Here is a 25,538-nt window from a genome sequence, read left to right on the forward strand (position 1 = left end):
CCATATCAGAAGACACAGGAAAGGCACTGAACTTCCTCCTCAGGCTCTGCTTTGAACCCTACTCTTATTAAATGTTGCATTTTTTAAGCATCCTATGGTTGCGTTTTTGTTGTTGTTTTTAAATGGTGCTATCTGGAAATGGTGATTCCTCTTAGGAGTAATTTACACTGATGGAAAGGTATATATATAAATGCCTCTGAGTTTGTTCATGAAGTATTTACAAGCAGCTGGAAAGCCATGCTGTTCACTTGCGAAATGACCACACCTGAAACTATTCCAGCTCTTGTTTTTATGGCTTCATAAAGATTTGAGGAAAGGACATCTGGTTAATGCAGCAGGCATACAATCTCTTACACCTTTTCATCCATCTTTCTGTTACTTTGGTTAATCAAATTTATCACTGTGTGATGGATTCCTTACCACTGCGGAAAAAGGAGCAGGGCTGTTTTGTATTTGTAAGTGAGAGAATCCTCCCAGCTCCTTCGTATTTTGATGGCAAATCAAGACAAGGCAGCAGGAGAGCTATGTTTAAGCTGAAAAGTAGTGTGGGGAGGGGAATCGAGTTGGAAAACCAATGCTGAGGGAATGGAGCGTGTCTCTCCCCTGGTTTGGTTTCTGTATCTTTTCTTCTGTGGGGTAAGCAGCTTTGAGGGAGAGTGGATTTGGATCAAAAAACATGAAGGAAAGGGGCTAACGCTCTGCATTGCAGCCTGGTCCTGTTCATTATTTTTTAGGCAAGGAGATAGGATCGCTGCAGTTTCTGTTTAACCTCTTAAGAAATGTGGGCTATCTGATGATTAATCTTCAGCCATCTTGTCCATTTGACCTTGAGGCTGTGGGCTCAAACTACACAGCACATAAAATGTATTATTGTGTTTAATGTGGGCTTGCTTATTGAATTACTCCCTTGCTTATGGCTATTCCAGTACACAAGAAGGGAAGGGGGTTTCTACTGACCCAATGAAAAGTTGCTCTGTGCTGCCTGTTTACTGGATCCAGACAGGGGATCCAGGGATACTTCTGCCAGAGGTTAAAACTCTCTCTGGTGGTGACAGCCAGGGAGACGGGCCATCCTGCTCTTCAGACTGATGCTGTCCAGGGTTAGCATAAGTTAGGCTGATCAACGATCTGGAGAGACTTCTCTTCCTTGGCCTTTTTCTTGGCAATTTCTTCTTTTCTCTGTCCTTTGCACATAACTGGTGATCAGTGGCAAAGCTTTGGTGTGATTGTTGTCTGTGGTGGAGCTTCATGGAGTTTACCCCATCGTAGATTAAATCATTGTAATCCTAACAATCCCATAAAGTGGGTGAATGTTTTCCCACATTATGCAGTTGGCTCAGAGAGACTGGCTTTGCTGCAGCCACTCAGTTTATGGTGCAGGGGAGATTTGGGCCACGGAAGTTTCTTGATTCATAGCTCAACCCTTTTACCACTAAAGCTACAAATCACACATCTCTTTCTTACAATATAATTTTATACACAACACTGGCTTGTGGGAGAGCTTCCATAGCTGTGACAAATGAATTAACCTTTGAAACAGCAATATTTGAAGGGGTGGGGGAAAGAAAGCAATGAATGTGGGCTTCTTTACCTTGGCTCCTTGTCTGATCCATTATTGCTTTTATCCATCATATCTTCAAACACCTCTGCAACCTTGACAGCTAGAAACTTGCTTGCTTGTTATAAATGAACTCAGCATTTTGGTGCTGCAAGCAGCTACCCATCACTGACGAAAGCTCAGGCCAGATGTGCCTGTGTTTATGCTCACTGTAACCATCTCAGCTTCATAAACTGCTTGCGTTCCTAGCTTCAGCTTCATATCTGATCCTGGGGACTGGTGATTGTTATAGAGCAGTGGCAGCATACAGATTACAAGAGGGAAGGCTGCTGCCCCAAGGAGCTTTCCATCTCAGATTCAGTGCATGGAAATAAAGCAGAGAGAGGGAAGAGGAGGAAGAGGGATGTGGAGGCAGGAATGAACAAGGAAAGAGTATGGTTGATTCAGTCATTGTACTTAGGCTTGGTTTCAGGGTTAGTTGCAATAGGATATGGAAACTAGGGGGTTGAGGCAAAAGATTTCATGGAAAAGGCTTAGGTACCATGGTTTCCTGCTTAAAACCCTTGGCATATTAAAACACAATACAAGGACATTCTCAGTTTAATAAACCGTGGTATTTTAAGCAAGATTATTGTGTCTGAACTTGACCACACTCAACTGAAGAATCATGTCAAATGGCAGATAAGGAGGTTTAAATATGGCTTGAGGTGATAGCTAAACTGAGGAGTGTTTTGTTATCAACCAGCTAAACAAAGAAGTCATTGTTTGCACATACCATGGTGTGATATGATATCCTACTTGACAAGCCATAGCTACAGTCAGTGCTCCACCATCAGAATCTAGTGTTTCATAGAAATGAGAGAGAATTCATGAAGTTGAGTGGGACAGAAATTGGAAGTGGGCAGGTGGTTCTAAACCATGGCTTCCCAGTTATATATTTGGGATCTAAAGCTATGGTCTGGCTTCTAAGCTATGGCTAGCACAAACCCTGGTTTGACCTGTTGTCTGTATAGAGCAAATGAATATGAGTTTCTAAAACTGAGAAGAAGAAGAAAAGTTCAAAATAATTTAAAGGTAATTAATATGCTTCTTGATTTCAGTGGAGTATACCTTCAGGTATCTAGGATTCATTTTGTGAGGTGGGGATGGGGGAGAACTCCGTGGCTCTGAGCCCCAGTGAGGAGTCACCCTTGCTTCCAAGCCCTTGAATAACTAAAATAAAGGTGAAATAATGCAGACTTGTATTACTGCCACATAGTCTTTGTTTCACAAGTGGCTCCAGGCATGTTGAGGTCAGCCTTGTTAATGGGGGGGGGGGGGAGTTCTCTTAACCTCTAGCAGAGGGGCCCCTCCTCTTGTAAAGTCTACCTGCGCAACTGCTCTTTCAGCAGATGAAAATTGCAATTCAACCAATAGATCAACTGGAACTTGTCAAATGCAAAACTAGCATCCTCCTTTTATTCTTCTTTCTTTCCTTTTTTTCCTTTTTGTAAATGCAGTAATTTACCAGAGTGTTGAAAATGACTGCAAATTCGTCTTCTTGCAATCTCTAGCTGGAGGCCCAAGATAAGTGTGGCAATGTCTGCACCCAACATCATTATCTGCCAGGGATAATTTGCAATTTTACTGATATTAGCCCAGCATCAGTAGTGGTGTTGGAATGGCTTGATCAGAGTCCACCTGAATTACCTTTTACTCTGATGATAACCTTCAGAATATATAGGGGATAAATAGCTTTCATAGTGTGTGTATTGCCCCCCCTCCCTGCATTGTTTAAATTGTTCTTGTCTGGAAAAGTTTAATCTTTACTGACCTAGAGATGACTCATAAATCGTTTTTATGTATATATTTATAGGTTCTGCAAACGTTTGTATTCGTGGCTCGGAGCAACATAATTCCCTGACTTCTGAAATTCATTTCCTGAGGAAGCAAAATCAGGCTTTGAATATGATGCTGGCAAAGGGATCTCAAGGTATGATAAGAAACTCGGTGTTAAAGAGAGAGCACAACAATTTGGAGTTATTTGTTTGAAAATGGTAGGACAATATTGTTGTGCCTTTTCAACATCACACTCAAGAAGAGAATGTTTTGTAGGTGCTAGTTTGCCTCTTACAATATCTGCTGTACTCAACAGATTTCTGAAAATGTTGCTTTGAAAAGAAGATCGCTAGTCCTCATGGTCTCATTTATTTATTGCAACATTTATATCTACAATAGAACTCCTCCACCCCACAAAAGTGTTTCACAATCTGAATAAAATAATAATCAATAAAACTGCAAATGAAACCTTTTGTAGAGAGGCAAAATGGTATCAGCTTGTAAGTGGAGCATTGTGGAGGATGCTTAGCCACAGCAAGGAGATCTCATTCCAGCAGCTGATGGACATCACCTTCCTTCTTATGATGAAATCCCTCTTATAGAACTCAGGCATTGTAAGGGTTATTTTTTTTATTTCTTTGAAATGCATTTTCTATTCCAGAGCCGCAGGAGAGAAAATTGGGATGCTAGAATTGTAAATGTCACATGAGTATCTCATTTCACTTATTGCTTCTCTGAGTTGTGGGCGTCTTTAATGTTGAAATAAATATATAAATCATTAATTTTCCCTAGCAGTTTTGCTCAGATTATGCTTAAATTGTCAACAAACTGAGCTTTGTTTCCTTCCAGAGAAACAAAAGGAAAATGAAAAGTTGAGAGAATCCCTGTCGAAGAAGCACCTTGCTGCCGAGCGCCTTCACAAGGACTACGAGCACCTCAAGAAGGAGAAGGAGAAACTGCAGAAGCAGCTTGGGAAGCAAGAGGAAGAAAACGGGCACCTGACTCATGATATTTACAGCGTTAGAAATGAACTAAACAGGTAGTGACCCTGTTATATCTCCCCCAAAACATATTTCCAATGAATGTAGTCATACTGCAGTTCGCATAGCAGTCAGTAGGTGAAGCTATGAACTTCACGGTGGTGACAAACTGGGCTCTTGGAGCTGCTGGCCATCATAGTAGTGTTGAAGGGCAAGGAGGAAGAAATCAGAGATGGGAGTGAGCAAGTGACCCAGACCTGTGAGCCAGAGGTTTGGTGAGGTTTGAGGGGAGGAGTGGTTTGGACAAGGCTTAGACGGTAGGTAAGGGGAAGGGCGTGGCAGGTAGGTGAGGCTGGCGAGCAAAACAACCAGAGTCAAACCCCTAGTAAGGCTGTATGAAGGTAAAGCAGAGTCCTCTGCCCCAGGATTGAGGAGGTAGCCTCCTTTTTCTGAGATACTAGAACTCGGGGCAAGATGTGGCTGGGTGGCATGTACTTCAGTACCAAGATTACAGGTATCTTTGGGTGGCTTTGCCTTTGCAGTCAAGGAATCACAGAACTGTAGTGTTGGAAGGGACTCAAAGGCTCATCCAGTCTAGCCCCCTAAAGTGCAGGAATTTCCTTAGCCTCAACCCCTGTCCTGCCTTCCAGCTTTTGCTTCCCCCTCCCACAAAGCATCACGCTCCATGATCACCCATTTCCCCCTCCTTAAATTCATCATGAATCTAAGACTGCGCAGCTGTTTTCCCCTGAAACCAGCCTTGCCCAGTTTGAAGACTGAAAATCCCACTCAAGAGAGGGAGCAGGTACAGAAGGGCTGGGCCACTCCAACCATCCTCTTCCTCAGGCAGGACTAATCCCCCTACCAAATCCATCTCAGGCAGGACCCCAGAGGGAGCAAAACATCTCCCTGCATGACACACCCCTCCTAGCCAGCCGACCCAGTAGAGAGTCCCTTTGTATTAGTACAGTGGTACCTCTGGATGCGAATGGGATCCGTTCCGGAACCCCCGTTCGCATCCTGAAGCGAATGCAACCCGCATGTGTGCGGGTCACAATTCACTGCTTCTGCGCATGCATGTGATGTCATTTTGAGTGTCTGCGCATGCGCAAGCGGCAAAACCTGGAAGTAACATGCTCCGTTACTTCTGGGTCGCCGTGGAGCGCAACCCAAAAACGCTCAACCCGAAGCTACTTCAACCCGAGCTATGACTATTTTACCATTTTAATAGCCCTGGGAGTGCCTAGTAGGGTCATTGGGGGGGTGCTTCTGTTCCTTTCCTCCGCTGATGGAATGGAAACATCACCTATCCCCCCTCTGAGTGGGCTAGACACTTCCCCATTGACTGGCAACTGTCCCAAGCGCCCCCATCTCTGCCAGAAGTGACCACTCTGCCCCCAACTGCTCCACACACACCCCAAGAATCTGGGGCCCCTGCACCCAGCGGTGGGGGGTTCTTCTCACCTGACGACCGGCCACCACAGATGGCACAGAGGTGCTTCCTGAGCATCATGGCTCCGTGTGGGTGGATGCCCAACACCCTCATGCCCAGGAAGGGTTTCACAACATCCGAGCTGCTGACCGAGTGGAGCCTTGACAGGTTCACTGTGGAGTTGATCTGGGGGCTGCTGACAGGGCTGAATTGAGATTGTATACTATGGGTAGCCAACATGAGTTCCCCCCTTCCCCCCCCCGACATGTGACCGCAGCTCTCGTCCTCCCTGACCACTGGCCATGTTGGCTGGAGCTGATAGGAGTTGTAGTCCAACAACGTCTGGAGGGCACCATATTGGCTACCCCTATGATATGCACAGGTCACGTATTTGCTTTGTTTATGTGAAATCAGCTTCAGGAGCAGATGATGGGAGAAGAGAGAGTGTGTTTAAAACCTTCTCACTACCTCCTGGGAAGGGCTATGGCTCAATTACAGAACATCGGCTTTTCATAGAAAAGGTCCCAGGCTCATTCCCCAATGTCTCCAGATTGAGTTCAGAGAGAACCACCTTTGAAACCCTGGAGAGCCACTGTTACTCAGCATAGCCAAAACTGAGCTAGATGGACCACTAGTGTGAATAGAAGGCAGCTTCCTATGTTTTTATGTACTGCTTTGTGCTTCAAAATGCCTCCCCCGGCCACTTTTCCAGATGTATATTTACCCTTGCAAGTGCATCTGGAAGCCTGCAAGAGAGGGAGGGTTAGCATCTTTGAGGGGGATTTTGAGCAGATGGGAAAGACTTTAATTCCTCCCCCAGTGCTCCATTCTAAATTGCTGCCTTTCTGAAACCGCTTTTCTATATACAAGTGAGCATTGGATTTTAAAAACAAAACATTGGCAGGTAGCCTCTAGTGTGGCCATCAGGATGTGTAGGCTAAACATTGCAGGAAATAACAACAACAACAACAACAACTGCCACTACCCTAACAATTGGGGACAAAATCATGCATTAGTGGCTTTGGAAGGTTTGATCCTTTCCTTGTGGTGGGTTGCTCAAGTTTCTGCAGCTATCCATTCTGCATCGACCTGAGTGTGGTCAAGTTTATCATGTCCATTCTGAACTGTGATCTGGATGGTGGGGGTTAGTCTGTGTAGGGCTGATAACATCAAAATTCCTCCTTAGGGTAGGAGTTGTCAATGACCTGGTCTGTTCTAGTCCTATAATTCTAAATTTTCTTTCCTGAGGCATCATTGGTTTTTCATGATAGCAAAAATTGTGTTAGCACAGCCTGGCCACAATTTATGGTGCCAATGTTTAAACTCATACTGACCAGTTCAATTGGAATGTCACAGGCTGCAAATTGAGCTGAACGCCAAACAGCATCAGCTGTCAGAGAACGACAAATTACTACACTCACTGCAACTGGAGCTGAAGGTATACGAAAAGTTAGATGAAGCAATCAGAAGTCAAAAAGGTATGAAACAATATGATCTTGGTGGTAGGTCCCACTATATGCTCCCTCAGAAATTCACACTAGGCTTTTGCTTTTCCTGCTCAGTTCCCACATTTCAATTGCTGCCAAGATTGGACACCTATCCTCTCCATTCTGAACAGAGGAGAGATGCTAGGTACTTCTCTCTTGGAGCAAGTGCTTTGGTGGCTGATGTTGGTGCTTTATTCCTCTTTGATAGAGCTGCTGATGAGGCAGGAGAGGCATGCCCACACCTTTTGTGGTCATGTCTCTTCTATGTGCTTTTAAATGTGGCAGACATTTTGTGTTATACTGTGCCTACGCAACAGCTGTTTTGTGGCTTGGTGACCCCTGGGATGCAGGATGCAAACTTTTACTAAATGCTTGCAGAGAAACTTGTAAGCACTAATTCATCCAGATGTACCCACCTGGATCTTACCCATCACTAAGATTAACTAGAAAATGGAAACCAGTCCCAAGGAAACCAGTCGTGCCATTTTGCTCATCCTTATGTTTGCTGCATCCTTTTCCTCTGTTCCTGCATTCTCTGTTGATATTCAAGTTTGGGTATTCCTGTAAGCACAGGGAAACCAATGGTTAGCTACCTGTCACCCATAGTTTCATTAGAAAGCAAGGTTTTACATTATGGACCACTTGCTGCTCCCTGGTACTACCCATCATGCACCCGTAATGGGGAAATGAAGGTACCATGTATGGGGGTTTATGTGAACCTCATGCAAGTGCACCGCAGATCCAGGGGTGCAGCAAATGCAGATTTAACCTCTCTGAAGGGCATTTGTTTCTGTTCTGCATCAGAGAAGCCATTAAAAAAAAAATCATTTTCTTAGAGAAGTTTTTAAATCACCATTTGTCTGGGCCAAATGCATGCTGGATCCTCTTTCTTTTAGGCTGCAAAAGACCTAACATCTGTCAGTAAAAGGTTTGGACTAGTTACATTAGTGAACTTCTTTACATGGCTGTGATCCCAATGCTTGTAAAACATCATTTAGCAATTACATGGCATGTCACTGGAAGAAAGAGAGAAGGAAAAGAGAGAGAATGATAATTTGGGGGGTAACACAAATTCTAGAATTTCTCATCCTAGAGTTGATCCTTCAAGTTCACTATCAGAAAACAGCTAATTGGGTTCAAGTAGCCCCAATTATTAGCAACAAACAGGAAAGGCAATGAGCTTTTAATTGTCTCTGCGTAGGTAGTTTTAAAATACTGCCATTTGGCCTGTGTTCTGCCCCTGGCATATTTCACAAAAATGCCCAGATGATTAAGAGAAACTTTCCTCTTCATTTTTACAGTAGTAAGTATGACTGTATTAGAAGGCAAGATTGGACACAGTTGAGCAGGAAACAGAGCCTGCATTTCCCACATCTAAGCCCAAGGCTGCTTTCATATCTCCATTGATGAACTTAGAGCTGAGGCAGAGGGTTAAAAAGTGAGCTGTTACGATTTTAGCTGCAAGGGAGAAAGGTGTTCCTGGAAAATAATGCTTAGCATTCCAACCACAGATATGGCCCATCTGTTTATGAAACCATAAACCTTTGCCTTTTTGGCAGATTAAGAATACCTGGGATTCTCAGTTTCCATGATTAAATGTTGTCCAGGCTTTTGATGAAACTGCCTTCATTTTCAGTATCTACTCTTCCTTCTTTCCGTTTTTTTCTTTTTCATGCCATGCTTCCAAATGCCCTTCAGGATATTTATCCCCCAGTCCGTTAATATACATAATTTTACCTTGGGTATGCAACATTAGCTTTTACGGACAAAGTGATTTTTTAAATTTATTTTTTTTGGCTCTTATTAAATCTTTGGAGGATAGAAGTAATTAAGGTTAGAGAGGGGTGTCTATTTGTGTGCGCAACCCTTTTCCCTTTTAAATTATTACCATCTACTGTTTGTAGTAGTTAGTTCTTAATATGTGGCTCAAATGCACTCATCCAGCATGTTAATAATGACTCTTTTCATTGTTTGCAATGGTAATTAAAAACAAACCCCAACTCCTAAGATCTTGGCCGTGACGGATCGGATGAATGCTGGAAAGATCAAAACCATCCACTTGACTTGCATGAACTATTGACTGAAATACAGAACTTCAGAATGCAGCTTGAAAGGAGCATCAAGGCAAACAAGACGTTGCATGAAAAATGGGAAGAACAGCTTTCCAGAGGAAAGAGAGAGGGAGACAGCTTGGGGTCAACTGTAAATATCGGCTGCCTTTTAAAGCAAGAATTGCAGCATTACACTGGGATAAACGGTATGGTGTATGGTGCACAATCAGGTTTTTTGTGTTGGTTTGATGGGGTTTTCCTCCAATCCATTTTGTTGGAAACATATGCTGAACTGAACGCATTTGTGTGCTGTGTTGTTTGCTTCTATCCCCTCTTCCCACCAAATCTAACCTAGAGGCAGCTTGAGATTTCAAATGGAGGGAGGTCAAAATACAAGCTCCCCTAATTAAAAAGCGTGTCCCCATTGAGTCTGATCCAGCTGCCCCCCTTTTTTTAAAAAAAATATTTTAATTTAAATTCCAATACAAGATTTAAACATACATATTCAATATTATCACAGATACATAATTTTGACTTCCTTCAGCTCATTCGCGAATCTTCCGTTTTCTAATCTTCTATCCACAATTCTAAATTTAACATTGCCTTTTATTTTAAATAAACCTTTTCCCTTATTCCCTTTTTTACAGTGTTTCTAATATTATTTCTTCACAAAGCTTCCTGTAAACCCACAAACGTTATTTGCGTATCACAAATGCTTTTCATATAGTCCACAAATTTACTCCAGTCCTTGGTAAACTTGTGATCTCGTCGGTTTCGGATCCTTCCTGTTAATTTATCTAATTCTGCGTAGTCCATTGATTTTATTCTCCATTCTTCTATTAATGATAATTCTTCCTGCTTCCATTTTTGGGCCAGTAGTATTCTTGCTGCTGATACTGCATATAAAAATAATTTATGGTCCTTTCTATTTATTTCATTTCCAACCATTCCTAACAAAAAAGCTTCTGGTTTTTTAACAAATGTATATTTCAACATTTTTAAAAATTCATTATATATCAATTCCCAGAAGACTCTCACTTTTTTACACTCCCACCACATATGATAAAATGTTCCCTCCTTTTCTTTACATTTTCAACACTTATTACATACTTTATACATTTTTGCTAATTTAACTGGAGTGATATACCATCTATAGACCATCTTCTTCATATTTTCTTTTAATGCAGTACAGGCTGTGAATTTTATCCTTTCGTTCCACAATTTAGTCCACTCTTCTAATTGTATATTATACCCAAAATCTCTGGCCCAATGGATCATAACCGATTTTACCTCTTTGTCTTTCATATACCATTCTAGCAGCAGTTTATACATTTTAGACAAATTTTTGAATTCATTACTCAATATCTCACTTTGAAACTTTGACTCTTTTTCTGAAAAATCTCTCTCCTTTATCTCTATTTTAAACATTTCATTAATCTGATAATAATACAACCAGTCGTTTACATGTTCTTTAACTTCTTCATATGGCTTTAACTTCCATTTTCCTCCTTCTTTAATAATCATATCCCCATAAGTTATCCACCCCCCTCTCATATTGATTTTCTTCACACTCATCACTTCTAAAGGAGATAACCAATGCGGTATTTTTGGTTCTAATAGGTTTTTATACCTATCCCAAACTTCCAAAAGAGATCTTTGAATGATGTGGTTTTCAAAACCTTTATGTACTTTTTTCTTATCATACCATAAATAGGCGTGCCAACCGAATCTATTATCAAAACCTTCCAAATCCAACAGTTCCTTATTCTCTAATTTCATCCACTCCTTCAACCAACAGAGGCAAGATGCTTTATAATATAATTTCAGGTCCGGCAGGGCGAAGCCTCCTCTTTCTTTCGCATCAGTTAACAGTTTAAATTGTATTCTTGGCTTCTTACCCTGCCATATATACCTTAAAATTATTTTTTGCCATTCCTTAAATATCATTGCCCTTTTGATTACCGGAATTGTCTGAAATAAAAATAACATTTTCGGCAAAACACTCATCTTTATCGTCGAAATCTTTCGCCTTTTACCAGCTGCCCCTTTTAAACCTGATCCAAAATGGAGATGGTACCCTGCTGCTACCCAGTAATCTTTGCCAATACCTACCCCACCCAAAGAATGTGTCCTGGTGTTAGTTCCAGCTAAAGAGAGGCCTTCCAGGGCAGTGTGTGTGTGTGTGAGAGAGAGATCCCCACTGCCTGTAACCACCTCTCCTCTGCCTTTTACCACCACCAACCCAATTTTTGTGCATTATCAAAAGCGTGATTGAAGAGCTCAGGATTCTGGGGGTGCGTGCCAAGAATGCTGCTAGAGCCCAAATGGTTTTGTGGGGTGCGTGATTTTGCAAGGACCTCACCAATCTTTGCAGGGGTGCGGTTGGACATCACTAGTCTAAACCTGGCAATTCAGCCTTTTTTGAACTCTTTGCCTCAGGAACCTCCAGCTGGTGGAGGCAGCATGCCTCTGAATGCCAGTTGCTTTGAATACCAGTGCTGGGGAGAGTGCCTGTGGGCTTCCGATGGGCATCTGGTTCACCACTGTGAGAGCAGGATGCTGAACTCGATTGGGTCTGTGGCCTGATCCAGGAATGCTCTACTTACATTCTTACATAACCATTCATATGTTTTGCTTTGGAGGTGGGGGACCAGTTTGCCAGCTATAACTGTTACTGTAGAACTGTTAAATTCAGTTTTCAAACAGTTTTGCTTACCTGAATGGCTTGTTACTTGCACAAGCATTTGCTTCAGGAGGCCATGCATTACTCAGGAACAATCAATATGTGCTTTGGATGGTCTGTGAATAAATCAGCAGAATAAATTTTATGCCCTAGAGGAATATTTTCCCACTATTTGCATTGAGATTCAGTGAAGTACTCTAGCAGTTTGAAACTTAAGGGGAGACAGAAGTAGCCACCATAGAAATCTGAATATTAAAAGGAACATCCAGAGCATTGTAATGCCATAGAACATAATGAATGCCCTGTAGCTCAGAACACTACAGAACAAATATTGCAGCTCCATTGACTGGCTTAGTCTTGTGCTTTTGACCTTGCTGAGTAGAGCTCAGACAAATGTAGACAAATCACACTGTGCTGATATATGCAGAAGTGGGCTTGTGTGTTTCAGAGGCGTGAAGTTACAAGTTTACAGCAAATTTAAATTTTATGGTGCAAGTTGGGTTACCTTTGTAGGAAATAAATTTGAGATGCCCAGCTTTGATTTTTAGTGTGTCTGTGTGAATCTTAGGGGTTGTATCCTGTGTTAGCACTACTCAGAATCAGGGTGGATTTAATTTAAATCAAATCGTCAGTAAGACTTGATTTAAATCATTTTTTTACAGAAAGACATTCTTGCTGGTATAATCTTAATATTTACAAGCAGATGAAGGTTTCTCTTTGGAATAATAAATTTTCAGAGTAGTTTTTACAGTTATATCAAAAACTACTGATTCGGTTATACTATTAGAAATACATAGATAATTATGAAATTATTGTGAGGTTTGAGTTAACTGTTTATATTTGGACAACTTTTCTTCTGTACTTTATTGGAAGGAGAAAAATAATAATTTCCTTGATAACAATTTAAACAATTTATTTAACTAAAACAATAAGATTATAGCATATGTATCCATGTTTGTTAACCCATGTGGTTAAACAATTTTAAAAAAACACCCTGTGTCAGATAATTAACTTATTTGCTTTTTACAGCACGATTAGGGAAGTGGAGGATGAACACTGTTCTGGCTCCTAACCTCTTAATGACCCTCTGCTCCTCTTGATTCCCAGATCTTAAATTCTCTGCTATGGACAGCAATGTCATTGAATTGCAACGGAAGTACGGAACCTGCATAACGCCACGGAATGCAGGTACTGTTAGACTCTGAAAGTATCTTTAATATACCTTCCAGAGTGAAGACTGTGTCTCTCTGGGATTTCATGATAATACAAACAGAACTTAAGAAGAACCCTGTGGGGTCAGAGTTCAGCATTCTGTTTCCCACAGCAGCCAATCATTTGTCTCCAAGAAGCCCATAATTAGGGCATAAAGGAAATCATTCTTTCCCAATGTTGCTCTCTGCTAAATCTGAAAACTCCATGTTGGTCATCATAACTAGTAGCTATCAACAATCTTAACCTCCATTAAAATGTCTAAAAAGGTAAAGGGACCCCTGACCATTAGGTCCAGTCGTGGCCGACTGGGGTTGCGGCGCTCATCTCGCTTTATTGGCCGAGGGAGCCAGCATACAGCTTCCGGGTCATGTGGTCAGCATGACTAAGCCACTTCTGGCGAACCAGAGCAGCTCACGCAAACGCCGTTTACCTTCCCGCCGGAGCGGTACCTATTTATCTACTTGCACTTTGACATGCTTTCAAACTGCTAGGTTGGCAGGATCAGGGACCGAGCAACGGAAGCTCACTCCATCGCGTGGATTCGAACCGCCGACCTTCTGATCGGCAAGCCCTGGGCTCTGTGGTTTAACCCACAGTGCCACCCTTGTCCCTTTAACATGTCTAATTATGTTTTTATAGCTTCTCCCCACTCAAATAGAATTTGGAGTGTTTTGATGTGAAAATATTAAATAATATGGCATTCAGTGCATTGTTACTGTATTATTTCTATGCCCAGGGACTGAATTTTCTTCTGGGCAACATTCCAGGTTGGGAGTGTGTGTGCACATGCCAGTGAAGGGCAGGGCCAGAGGCAAAAGTGGATGGAGCAATTAATGTAAATTTTACCGTAGTACAATACACTGGTTTCTACACACACTCAAACTATTCCTCCCTGTCCCTCACTCAGGCAAGCAGGAGTCATTATCAGAGTTCAACAACATACTCCAGCCAGTTAAAAAGGATGCAAAGCAGGACTGGTGAGGGGTGTGGTGTGGAGAGTGTTTTGAGAGCCAGATGGAGAGGCCTGGAGGGCTGCTTTTGGCCCCTGAGCCTGAGGTTCCCCACTTCTGAATTAAAGTGATTTGTAGAAAGAGGGAAAACAAAGTCAATAAAGAGTGCAAGAAGGGGCTGAGTTTCATGTGCAGATGTTGCATAGATGTGCTGAGTGTGATCTGGTCGCTCTGCTCCTGTGCTCCTCAGATACAGAGCTGGCTGTGGATAATTCAGACAGTTCCTCCCGATGCAACTCACCGGCAAACCATTCCAGTGACCCTTGCCTCGTTCCCAGCCATTGTGTGTGGGCAGACAAAAATGGCCGGCACATCCTTGGCTTGATCGAAGATTATAACTCTTTACGGAAGCAAATCTTGGAAGGGCGAAAAAGGTTGTCTGAGCTGGAACTTCCTCTGAAAGAAGCAGGACTTCAAGAACTGGGAGTGACGGTAAACACCATGACTGAGAGCATGATTGTCCGAACTGGGTGCATGATCATTAAGGACACATCTACACCATACATGTAAAGAGCATTGCTTCCTTCCATGAATCTGGGAACTGTAGTTTATTAAGGGTGTTAGGAGTTGTAGCTCTGCAGGGGAGGGTAAGTTACAGTTCCCAGGATTCTTTGGGGGGTGCCATGTACTTTTAATGTATGGTTGTTATATGTTTGCAGTTTCACGATATATGGGTCTTGCAAGGAACCGGAGGCTTCTGGTTACTCTAAGAGTAAGTTCCCTGCCCCTTTAACTGGTCCCACTCAGTGTTTTCTCCCTTTGCTTCCTTTCCATTCTTCATTTTGGCAGCTCCTTCATTTTGTTCCCTCATCAGTCTTCCAAAAGAAAAACATTTCTGCATTGGCCCCTGATAGTTAGCTTACCATTAAGTAGAACAGTTTAAAGGGTCTGCTAACGGAGAAACATCTATATTGCCTAAATTAATGTCAGGAGTCATTTGACTTTCAAATAGCTTGCCATGAAATGCAAATAGGGAAAGGAAAAAGTATTTTCCAAGTGGCACAGCAAACGTAGTAAATGTAGCCTGTTATTAATGACTGTTATTGATTATGCTAAGTCCCCGTTCCCTCCATCCTCACCTTCTTTTTTTGAAGAATACATAATTCAGCTGCCTTTTTCACCTAATAAATTAGTTTGCCTGGCACACAATATACTTGTTCATCAGCCTGAATCTGGAATTCATAGTAAATTGGATTTATTCCATTAATTAAAGCTTACGTTTTCATAATCTTTTAAGGATAAAATGTAACGCTCTTTCTTCTTCTAATTCTGAAATGTAGGTTCCACAGCTGGCATTCCTGAGCAGGCTTTCTACAACCATTTGTGCAATCCAGCATAACCTAGAAGAAGCTGCTCGTTTGTTGAAGCTCCTTTGGAGAGTCTCCCTCCCAATGAAAGTTGTCCACAATGTCGGTTATGCGTTTCAGGTCTGTGCGCTGGTGTTTCGATCTTAAAGTTGGGAGTACACCAAACGGGAGTGCTTTCTGCTGGCCACTGTCAGGAAGGGAGTTTCCCAAAGAACCTTTAGTCCCAAAGTGCTGTTTTTGAGTGCCAGCAAAGAAAGCCACAATGGTTTGGAAAAATCACATACAAGCAAGAGAAAGAGTAGAAGTGTGCATAATGTGTAGGTAACCTGTAGCCCTCCTGATGTTGTTGGGCTCCAACTCACATCGGCCCCAAACAGCATAGCCAATGGTGCGGGATGCTGGGAGTAGGAGTCCAGCAATGTCCAGAAGGCCACAAGTGCCATCACAAGCTTCTTTGTGGGGCGGGGGGATAAAAATTGGCTCAGCCTGTTGCCACCTGGCTAAAAAAATTCTGCTCTGGTGCTTTTAGCAGGATAAAAATAGGAACCTGCTGGCAACACCCGTGTCAAGCTTTGATGGTTTAACCTTGGAGACTCTCCCTTCATAGGCAGTGTTCGAAACTCCCATTGTTCTAGGCGCAGTTCATTAGCAGAAGCAGTTTCTGAGCTCTGGGCACAGTGTTGCACCTAAGATTTCAGATTAAAACTGCAGAGTGGAAGGAAAAGAGGACCTTTTTTCTGCCTCCCCACTTCCAGCTACTCACTGAAGAAGAGACCCTCTTAAGAATATTGGGAGGTGGGTGGGCAGGGGAAGGACTAGATCATGTGAAAAATGAACATAATATTGTAGCTACAGTTCATTCATTTTCAGCTTCGTATTCTTGTTATAAAAAACCACACGCCTAGACATTCCACTGTTGTGTTCATAACCTAGGTTTAAGGTGCCCTTTAGCTCCTAGCTTTCATATCTCTGTTTCTGACACTGCTCCTAGGCTGTGCTCAAGCAATAGATATCCTGTGGTTCTTCAGAGGTTGCTGGACTCCAACCTCTGTCTGTCCCAGACAGCATGGTCAATAGTGAGGGATGCTGCAGTTGGAGCCTAACAACGCCTGGAGTGTTACTGGTTCCTCATCATCAGTATGGAGAATTTGGATAAAATAATGTTTGTGCCCTCTCTCAGTACACTAGAACTTGAGGGCGGGATCACAGAATAAGTTTTTTCCTAAGAAATTTGTGAGTATTTCAACTCCTGAAGGAGTAGTTTTTAACTCTGAAATGTGTAGAGTAACAGCAATGAACATCATTTTCCAATAAGCCCCAGAGCTTGTCTCCTCTGCCCAAGTCCTTCATACAGCACAGGATTAAGTTTTGGGGTTTGCTTTTGCCATTGTTGTTGGGCATGATAACTAAAATGGCACCTCCAAGTTTCACTGCAGCAGTTTTGGAAGAGGGCTGTTCATGCTCTGTTTTTGGCTGCCAGAAGCATCTGACTGACCCCAATTGCAAATGGGATGCTGGTCTAGACAGACCATTGGTTTGATCCAGCGGACCTATTCTTACATAGAGAGCAGAATGTTCAGTAGAGTGAAGAATAGAGAAGAGAAGGGCTTTTCAGTTTTTTTTTTTTGCAAGGATGACCATTCTGTAACAGCAGGCACCTTCTTGTCCTGTGAGCTAATGGCAGGAGGTTAGATCAGGGATTGAGAACCTTTGGCTCTGCAGATATTGCTGGACTACAACTCCCATCATTCCTAGCCATTGGCCATGTTGACAAGAAATTGTAGCTCAGCCACATGATGGTCATGGGTTAGCCTCCCCTTCTCTAAGCACTGGAGAGCCAGTTGCCCTATTCTTGAGTTCCCTCTAAACCCTGAGAACACCTAATGATGTTGGAAAGTGTCGTAATATCTCTGCCTTGCCAGCACAATATTGCATTTGGGCTGCCAAAGTTTGGCTAGATTTGTTTTGCTGATCTTAGTTTATTCAGACCCAAACCTTTCTCAATGGCAGGATCTACGACACTATCCAGAGCTCTGTAGGGCTGCCACATACATATTCGTGCATGTGACCATTTTTCACTCAGTACTACAGCAGAACCTTGGTTATCAAACGTAATCCATTCTGGAAGACAGTTCGACTTCTGAAATGTTCAACAACCAAGGCACAATTGCCCGTCAGCAAAGTCCATTGAAAAAAGTGGAGAAATGCGCCTCGGAAGCCATTTGACTTCTGAGGCACGTTCCAAAATGGAACCATTCACTTCTGAGTTGTTGGCGTTTAAAAGCTGAAACGTTCAACTTCTGAAGCGTTCAACAACCAAGGTACCACAGTAAAGGGAAATGGGGCACCCCCAGAGGGTATATACACATAAGTGCATGTACCGTGTGGTGGGTCAGAAAGCTTATTCACTTCAGCGTTTTCTTTGTCTTACATTGCAGGATGAACACATGAAAGCAGAAATAAAGAAGCTCCATCGGAAACTGGCCGAGCAGGAAAAGAGGCTGCACTGCACAGTCAAATGCTTACATGCTACCAACCAGCTGAAAGAAAACATGGAGAGAGTCATCATTGATCAGTGTGAGTGAGCTTCCTCTCTTCGTTCCCTTTTCTACTTCTAAGTCATTGTTAGGCCATTGAACTAAATGTAGGAAGAAATCTGGTGCCTGTGGAAACAGGCTGGAAGTTTATGCATCAAATCCTTCAGTGAACCCCAAGCCTGCAGTCTTCCACCAAGGGGTCCTTGCTGAATCCTCTCCCTGTGACCCAACTTCAGCAGGTGGGCAGGGCTGCCTATCTGTCAAGCTCCTGACATTGTGACATCAGGGGACTACTTCAAAAGGGCCTGCTCAGAGTGACACACATTGGCTACACTAGGAAGTTCCAGATGGGGTTAATGTTTCACTTAGCATCATTGGCAAGGAACAGTATCTTTGATCCAGCTGAGATTGTAGACCCAGACATGATCATTAATAGATGGTCTGGATCCACCCTTTGTCAGTTAGCTACCAATCTCAAAGTTATTGATTCACTTGGTATTGTGGGGCTGAATACATGTCTATAAAACCCATAGAAATCAATAGTTTTGTGGGTGTATTCAGGAAGACTATGCATTGCACATGAGCAGAGAATATTTTCACACCCTTTTTTAAAAAATAGATGCATATTTTCCTGCTTTATTAGGAAGATGCATTCACCTTCTTCTGCAGCATATTGATGAAGGAACAAACCGGCTCAGTGAACTGGTCCAGCTAGCAATTACCTGCTGAGGAGTAATTAATCTAGCACTGAAAATGCCATATTAGCTCCCCCCCCCCTTGAAAGGTGCATGAAATGGACCTGTATAAATGTCAAAAGTTAACCATGCCACTGAAATGAAACATGCCTCCGCTTTTGATTTCAATTATTAGTTTTGAAACCATCACAAATATACATTTTTTAAAGGTTAACACACATTCTTTCCCACCGATACATGATTTATAGATTATTTTTAAAAAGAGCTTCTCTGTTAGGAAATCTATCCCCCTCCAAATGTTGCTTGTTAGCTCTGTTTCCACCTCTGTGTTGGATGGTGGGTATAGTAAAATATTTCTCTTTGTGCAGATACAATGCTTACATTTTATAAAAGTACCAAATAATTCTATCCTGCATTAACATATCTAAAAGTATATGCTGGCACCCAGATTCCAGCAGTTAGTGTTAATTATCATAGCTTTAATTGTAAGCCCCTTGGTGCAGGGGCTTATTTCCTTCGTTGTTAAATCAGTACAACAGATGGTCCCATACAAAAAACAAATGTATAATCCTTTATGCAGAACTTCTCGAGATATGAGGTTCTTTACAAGCTTTCTGCCCAACTGACTGAGTACATTTCAACCTTGTCAAGGTTCCAACTTCACATGGAAAGGCCCCTGAAGACAGAAAAGCCTTGGTTCACGTTGAAAGGGGCCAGGATGGGATTTCCAGATGGGTTCCTTGAACAACCCACCCTTTGCTTCCTTGATTCGTTTACCAAAATGTGGGGTGTGGAGTGAGAGGCAAAAAGGGGAGCACAAACTGGTCCTTCTCAGCCAAGGTCATCATGACTAAGCTCCTTGTTCCAACGATGGATCAACTAGTGACAACTTTTTATTCATATTAGGTTCTCCCTTTGGAGAGGGGGAGAGGACATAAGAGAGGGAGTGTAAAGGAGCACAAGTCTTGCATTTTGGGCCTTCAGTTTAGGCTAGTTTGTACCATGACAGACAAATGGGGGCTGGACATGGTCACACAGGTTGCTTCATGGGATGAGCGAAGCTTCCAAGGGAGAAATTGATCCCCACTCCCTGATGATCAACAGCCAAAAAACACCTGGTCTTTGGGAAAGCAGTACACAATCTATTTGACATCAGAGAAAAAGAACAAGTCCCAGTCTTCCAGAGGTGCTCAGGATTCTGTTCCAATTGTCCAGTCTCTGGACAAGAGCAATTGTATGGCATCAGTTAACCTTGCAGAGACTTACCTCCATATTATTATTATTATTATTATTATTATTATTATTAGCCACTGTATAGTTGCAGGTCTCAGGGCAGTTCGTGATATAAAATCACGAAATAAAAACAAAATACATAATAAAAATGAAAACAAGAACGTTCCAGGGCCACTGAATTTTTTTGTGTTTCTGCTGTGTAGGCCACCATTGTGAATATAGGGGTCTCCCTTTTGGGTTGGAAGCCATTCCCAGGGTCTTCCCATGCTTAGACAACATCCAAGTCCTGTCTCCAAGCAGAGAACAGCGCATAATGGACATAAACATCACTCTGGACTTCCATCAGCAACACAGACTTGTAAATTGGGAGAAGTGACACTGGAGCCTATCCAGCATCTCAGAGTGTGACTGGATACCCAGGCATGTAGGATGTGCCTTTCCGAAGAACGCAGAGCGAAGCTCATGCTGTTCAGAGACTAAATCCTGGGACAGAAGGAGGTGGACCTCATGGAGTTGGCAAAGCTCCAAGGCATGATAGTGCCATGTCATGATCTGGTTTACTGGCCTTGACTCCACACATGACCTCTTCAGAGAATGCTTCATTCATTTCAGGATCAGATCGATTCCAAGCATTTACTTGTTCCCGCAACTGTGCAGGGCTTTCCAATGGTGGACGTACAACACAGTCTCCGGGACAGGATGAGCATCAAGGATCACTCCAGGATAGTCATCACAATGGATGAGAGCCTTTATGGCTAGGGAACTTACCTGGGATTCTTGATGACTCAGAGAGTGTGGATCCCACAGGAGAATTGATGGAGCATCGGACCCCCTACTCCTGGCACACAGGGAAAGAGCACTTGCTGAGACAGCCAGCTATCCTAGCATTATTCTTGCATCTTTCTTTCTTGGGGGTGTCTTTCTCAGATACTTCAAAGTTGGATGACCTCCTCTCCACTTTGTGTGATCCCTTCCATTCATTTCAAATGTGCAGAACAATCCTATGTGCTGATAGGATTGTCTCCACAAGACTTTTGTTTTCTTACTTAGGCCCCCACAGAGCTCTTTCCTGAGGGCTCAGGGTGGGTGCATCAAACTGGAATGAATTAGTAACTTGGGGAATGTGGATCTCAACAAATCCTGGAAGCAATTTGATTTATAGTGTGCCTATAAATTGCCAGTAGCTTCTTGTTCAGAGTGGCAAAGTCCCAAAATGGTGAGAACTTGCTTCTGTTTGATTCACCAGGGCTCTTCTTAGGTTCAAAGGCTGATCCAGTCCAGCATCCTGTCTCTCACAAGAACCAAATTGTTGGTTTGTTATATTTATTGCTGGCTCGTCACCAGATTGTCCTAGGGAAAGTTGCAACATATAAAACACAATTAAAATTTAAACAGTAAAAACAATCCCACTCATAACCCCCAAAGATAATGCATGCAACACATCACAAAATGGAGACTGGAAGAGGATACAAATGATACAAAGGTGCAAGCTATCACACAAAGTGATATTTACACCATAATCAGGTACTAATGATCCCACACATGCATTCTTTTTCTTCTTACATACCTCCCCACTCAACATTTATCTATCTCCTGGTTCTCACCCAGGACTCCCATCTACCACCCTGACTCTCACACAAGCTCACCAGTCCCCCCCCCCCATCCCATCTCTCATCATGAAGAGGCTTACCTAAGCCTTCTGACCTCACCCTATTTCTCACTCTAGAGTTCAAACCTCACTGTGGCAGGGAATCAAAGGGGTGATACTGCCTTCCCCTGTGACTCCTTTCAAAGGGAGGAATCACTTTGATGGAAATGCTACTGGTGACATCCTACTGCCCATGGCAGGGCTTGCTTTTATTAACAGGCATCAAGGTCTTAGGTTTCTCATAGTTGTGTCCCAATATTTTCATGAGGAATGCTCTCCCACTGGTGTTCCCAATTGACTGCTATTCAGATCTGGGACCTTATGGGACTATTGAGCTACACCTCTCCCCTTTGGGGCAAGGCATTAATGAAATAAAGCCGCAGCAGACTATGCATACTGAATGCAGACTATGCCAGAATTTAATTTTGGAAATTCTATGATTTAAACTGGAATTCTCAAGGTGTGCAGTGTAGGGCAGAACAAATCCAATGAATGATATAGGAACTAAAAGAGGAAAAGCTCATCCCTCAAGCAGGCAGTCTTGGAGTCTTATACACATTTTGTAGGAGCAAGTCCTGTTGAACTCAGTGGACTTAATTTCCAAGTAGCACATGCAGTATGAACATCGTAGGAGAAGAACATGATCGTGTCTGTTGGTTAAAAGCGTCATACTTAGTCTGTGGCTCTTTCTTAAAAAGAGCTTTCATATACCCCTCTTTGAAAAACAAAACTAGCATTCACACTCACATAGTTGTACTTCTTTTACAGTGGCTTTAACTCATGATGTCTTAAGGAAGGCGCGAGGAAACCTTGAAGTAAGTAAAAAATCCTCTACCGACATTAATTAGCCCTTGCTGTTACATTCTCCATTTCTCCCTCCCACTGCCTGTTCATCTTTATGAGCAGCAGAAATTTCCTTGTTAACCTGCTTTGCAAAACTGCTGTTATTTGTTCAGAGTGTGTGTGCAGAGGGTATCACATTCCATATGTTTGGGGAAGATAGCTCAGTTTCTACCTGTTTAATGCAATAAACATTCCTTAATAGTTAATGTTCAGGTTGCACATTCTGATTCAATCTTTACAGCAATGGCCAAACTAGCTCTGCCTCTATAATTTTGTATGCCTCCATGGTTCATACTGATTCCTTTTCATTTTCCTTTGGCCACTCACTCAGCAGAAATGTAGACAGTGGATTTGAGGTTATAAACCAGCCATTGTCTTGCCAAAAACAGAAAAGAGGAAGAGGGCATTGTGGCATCAGTTATTGAGTTGTCTCAACCCCTACCCCCAATTTGCCAGGCTGCTTACCCCTCCTCCAAATTATTAACATATGAAAGTGACTTATGTGAAGGTTGGAAATACCCTGCTGTAGTGCAAGTTTGGTAGAGGAGCTTACTAGTAACAGGTAACACATTATACATCTTCCTCTTCTTGCCATCACCTGCTCATTTGTCACCCAAGTGAAGGGTGCAGGAGTCTCACTGTCTTACAGTGGCCTTCTTGAGAGTAGGGGGACTGCCAGGTAAATTCCAAGTCTCCTGCAGGGCCCCACCACCCCTCCTGATCTGTCCGGCACTTTAAACCAGTAGAGCAGCCCAAATGGTCTAAGCAATGTTGTGAGGGACAACCAGCCCTTGAATGTGTACAGAAATCAGTACAGCCCAGCCCAGAAATCCAGTGAAACAGTTTATTTAAGTGGAGTAGAGAAAGAGAGGGAAGAAAGAGCAGGTGTTAGTCCTACACAGAGTAGACCCATGGAAATTGATGGATAAGCTAACATAAGTAACTTAATTTCAATGGATCTACTCTGAGCAGCATGGTATAATAATTTTTATTTATTTTAATACAAATCAAATAAAAGCTGCATTATCACAATACCAAATTACAATCCAATTAAAAACAGAGCCAATTATTCAAAAACTGAATTAAACAATTTGAGGTGACTTCCCGTGCACAGAGTTTCAGGATGTGACGTTCTTATTCCTTCCTGCTTTCATAATCCTGATTGATTCATTTATAGCAATTCTGATCTTCATCCTTTATTTAACAGCCACTGAGCTCTTGAATTTCATTCATTGTTGCAAATTTATTAACTCTTGTTTCTGCAAAAGGAGTTTGTATCCAGTACGTTTCCTGTGTGAGATAATACTCTTGAGTAGCATGTACCCAGCAAGTACACACACAATCAAGAGGAATACCAAGCACTACACCAGAACATTGGCCAATTTAATCCTATACTTGGCCAAACATACTCTTTTGGTAGCCTCTGGAGTTTGTTGCAGGATGAGGGACAAAGGAGTATTGGCAACATTCCACTTTTAAGAGCTCTAGACCCCAGTGGCCTCTGATTGACAGGGGTTTCTGAGCAATCAATTGGAGTGACTACACGGTAGGTGGCAGGGTGCTGTTAATGCTGCCTTGGAAGTTGGGAGATGGGGCTGCCACGTGGTTAATTGCTGCTTAAAATGGTTCAGCTTCCCTACTAGACTGTAAGGTTTTTTTGCAACATGCTCATTGGAAGGGAGACATGATCTCTCCACTTGGACACACTGGAGGACTAGAGAGCTTAGGCACCTTAAAGGGACAGGTTAGGGCAGGGCGATTAAGACCTTTCATCAGTCTACCTCAGTATGGTCTCCTTTGATGAGCAGAGACTCTGCAGGGTCTTGGGCAGCAGTCTTTTCCATCACTTACTGATCCTCTGTTAATGGCGATACCAGGGATTGAACTTGGGCCTCTCCCCTCAGTAACTACTTCTTTCATTTAACTGTTCCTGAGCCCTGCTAGCTCCTTTGCCTTTGCCTTCCCTTCAGCCAGTATGCACTTCTCTGTCCCACCTCAGTGATAACTTAAATTGTATATTTCGGTATGTTTAACATCTGGCTTGTAACCTTTTTGTTTTGTTTTGTTTTTTAATGGTGCATAAATTGCATAAATAAGTAAACCAGGCCTATATGTTTACAATAAGGGTGCAGCTTTCTTTTCCTTGGCATGCCAATTTTCTATATGCTGGGGAAAGCTTCTGGCAGAAGTGGCCAAGCAGTGATGGAATGCTGGAAGCTGCCTTAAAATGGTTCATTCTGCTCAGTATTATCTACATTGTCTTGCAGTAGCTCTCGGGTCTCATGCAGGGGACATTGCCAGCCCTGCCTAGAGATGCCAGGGCTTGAACATGGGACCTTCTGCATGCCAAACAGATGCTCTACCACCAAACCATGGCTCTTTCCCAAAGCAGGTTTTCCATCTCACTGAGAAGTTGGCCATTGTGTTTCCCAAAGCCATTTACTGCCAATTGCTACTATCACTTGTAGTGGTATTTTCCATTAACTTGAAATGTTTCATTCTTCCCTAGGTTCAGCCAGCTGAAAACAAGACATCAGCCTCCAGCCTCAGCAGGAAAAGGGTTTTGTGAACGTTCTGCTTCCCCTAATAAAGACCATTTCCCCCCTACTGAGCCTATTCTTTTGACCTTTTCTTTGCTCTCAAGGCCTTAATGCTTAGTTTACTTCAAGCAGGTTATCCTAGCAAGGCTGCCAGGCACCCTTGCTAGAAAAACAAGCCTCAGAAAAACCACTTGCTTTAACATATATAACCAAGTTGGGATTCAAATGTTGATGGTGACCACAGCAAGATGATTAAGGACATGATGGTCGAGGACTTCTCTTTTCTTCCTTTCTGGGTCCCTACCCCCCTTCCAACTTCTGGAACGCTTCTCTTCTGTATGTTTTTTGAATCATGGTACGAAATGACAGGGCAAAAGGAAAACTCACTGCCACAGCTTCAAGATGGGAGCAAAAGACCGGGTGGCAGTAATTTAATTGTGCCTTGGTGGTTTGCTTGATGTGTTTGTTTGTTTGTTTGTTTGTTTGGGTTTTTGTTCTTTGTTT

At 42.6% G+C, this 25,538-nt stretch overlaps 1 protein-coding gene across 6 annotated transcripts in view; it reads left to right on the forward strand.

Annotated features, from left to right (window-relative positions):
* CDK5RAP2 (CDK5 regulatory subunit associated protein 2) overlaps positions 1 to 25,101 on the forward strand; it is a 134,921-nt gene extending 109,820 nt beyond the window's left edge. For all 6 annotated transcript variants that reach the window (XM_080990771.1, XM_080990766.1, XM_080990767.1 and 3 more), the window contains 10 exons: positions 3,414 to 3,530; positions 4,226 to 4,415; positions 7,145 to 7,266; positions 9,284 to 9,532; positions 13,117 to 13,197; positions 14,422 to 14,663; positions 15,512 to 15,658; positions 17,977 to 18,115; positions 22,420 to 22,466; positions 25,004 to 25,101. In XM_080990771.1, coding sequence (XP_080846897.1) covers positions 3,414 to 3,530; positions 4,226 to 4,415; positions 7,145 to 7,266; positions 9,284 to 9,532; positions 13,117 to 13,197; positions 14,422 to 14,663; positions 15,512 to 15,658; positions 17,977 to 18,115; positions 22,420 to 22,466; positions 25,004 to 25,063 — 1,394 coding nt within the window. In that variant the 3' untranslated portion in view covers positions 25,064 to 25,101. The remainder of the gene's footprint in view (positions 1 to 3,413; positions 3,531 to 4,225; positions 4,416 to 7,144; positions 7,267 to 9,283; positions 9,533 to 13,116; positions 13,198 to 14,421; positions 14,664 to 15,511; positions 15,659 to 17,976; positions 18,116 to 22,419; positions 22,467 to 25,003) is intronic.
* Positions 25,102 to 25,538: the final 437 nt, after the last annotated feature.

This window comes from Podarcis pityusensis (assembly GCF_964106645.2).
Source record: "Podarcis pityusensis genome assembly, chromosome: Z".
NCBI classification, from domain to species: domain Eukaryota; kingdom Metazoa; phylum Chordata; class Lepidosauria; order Squamata; family Lacertidae; genus Podarcis; species Podarcis pityusensis.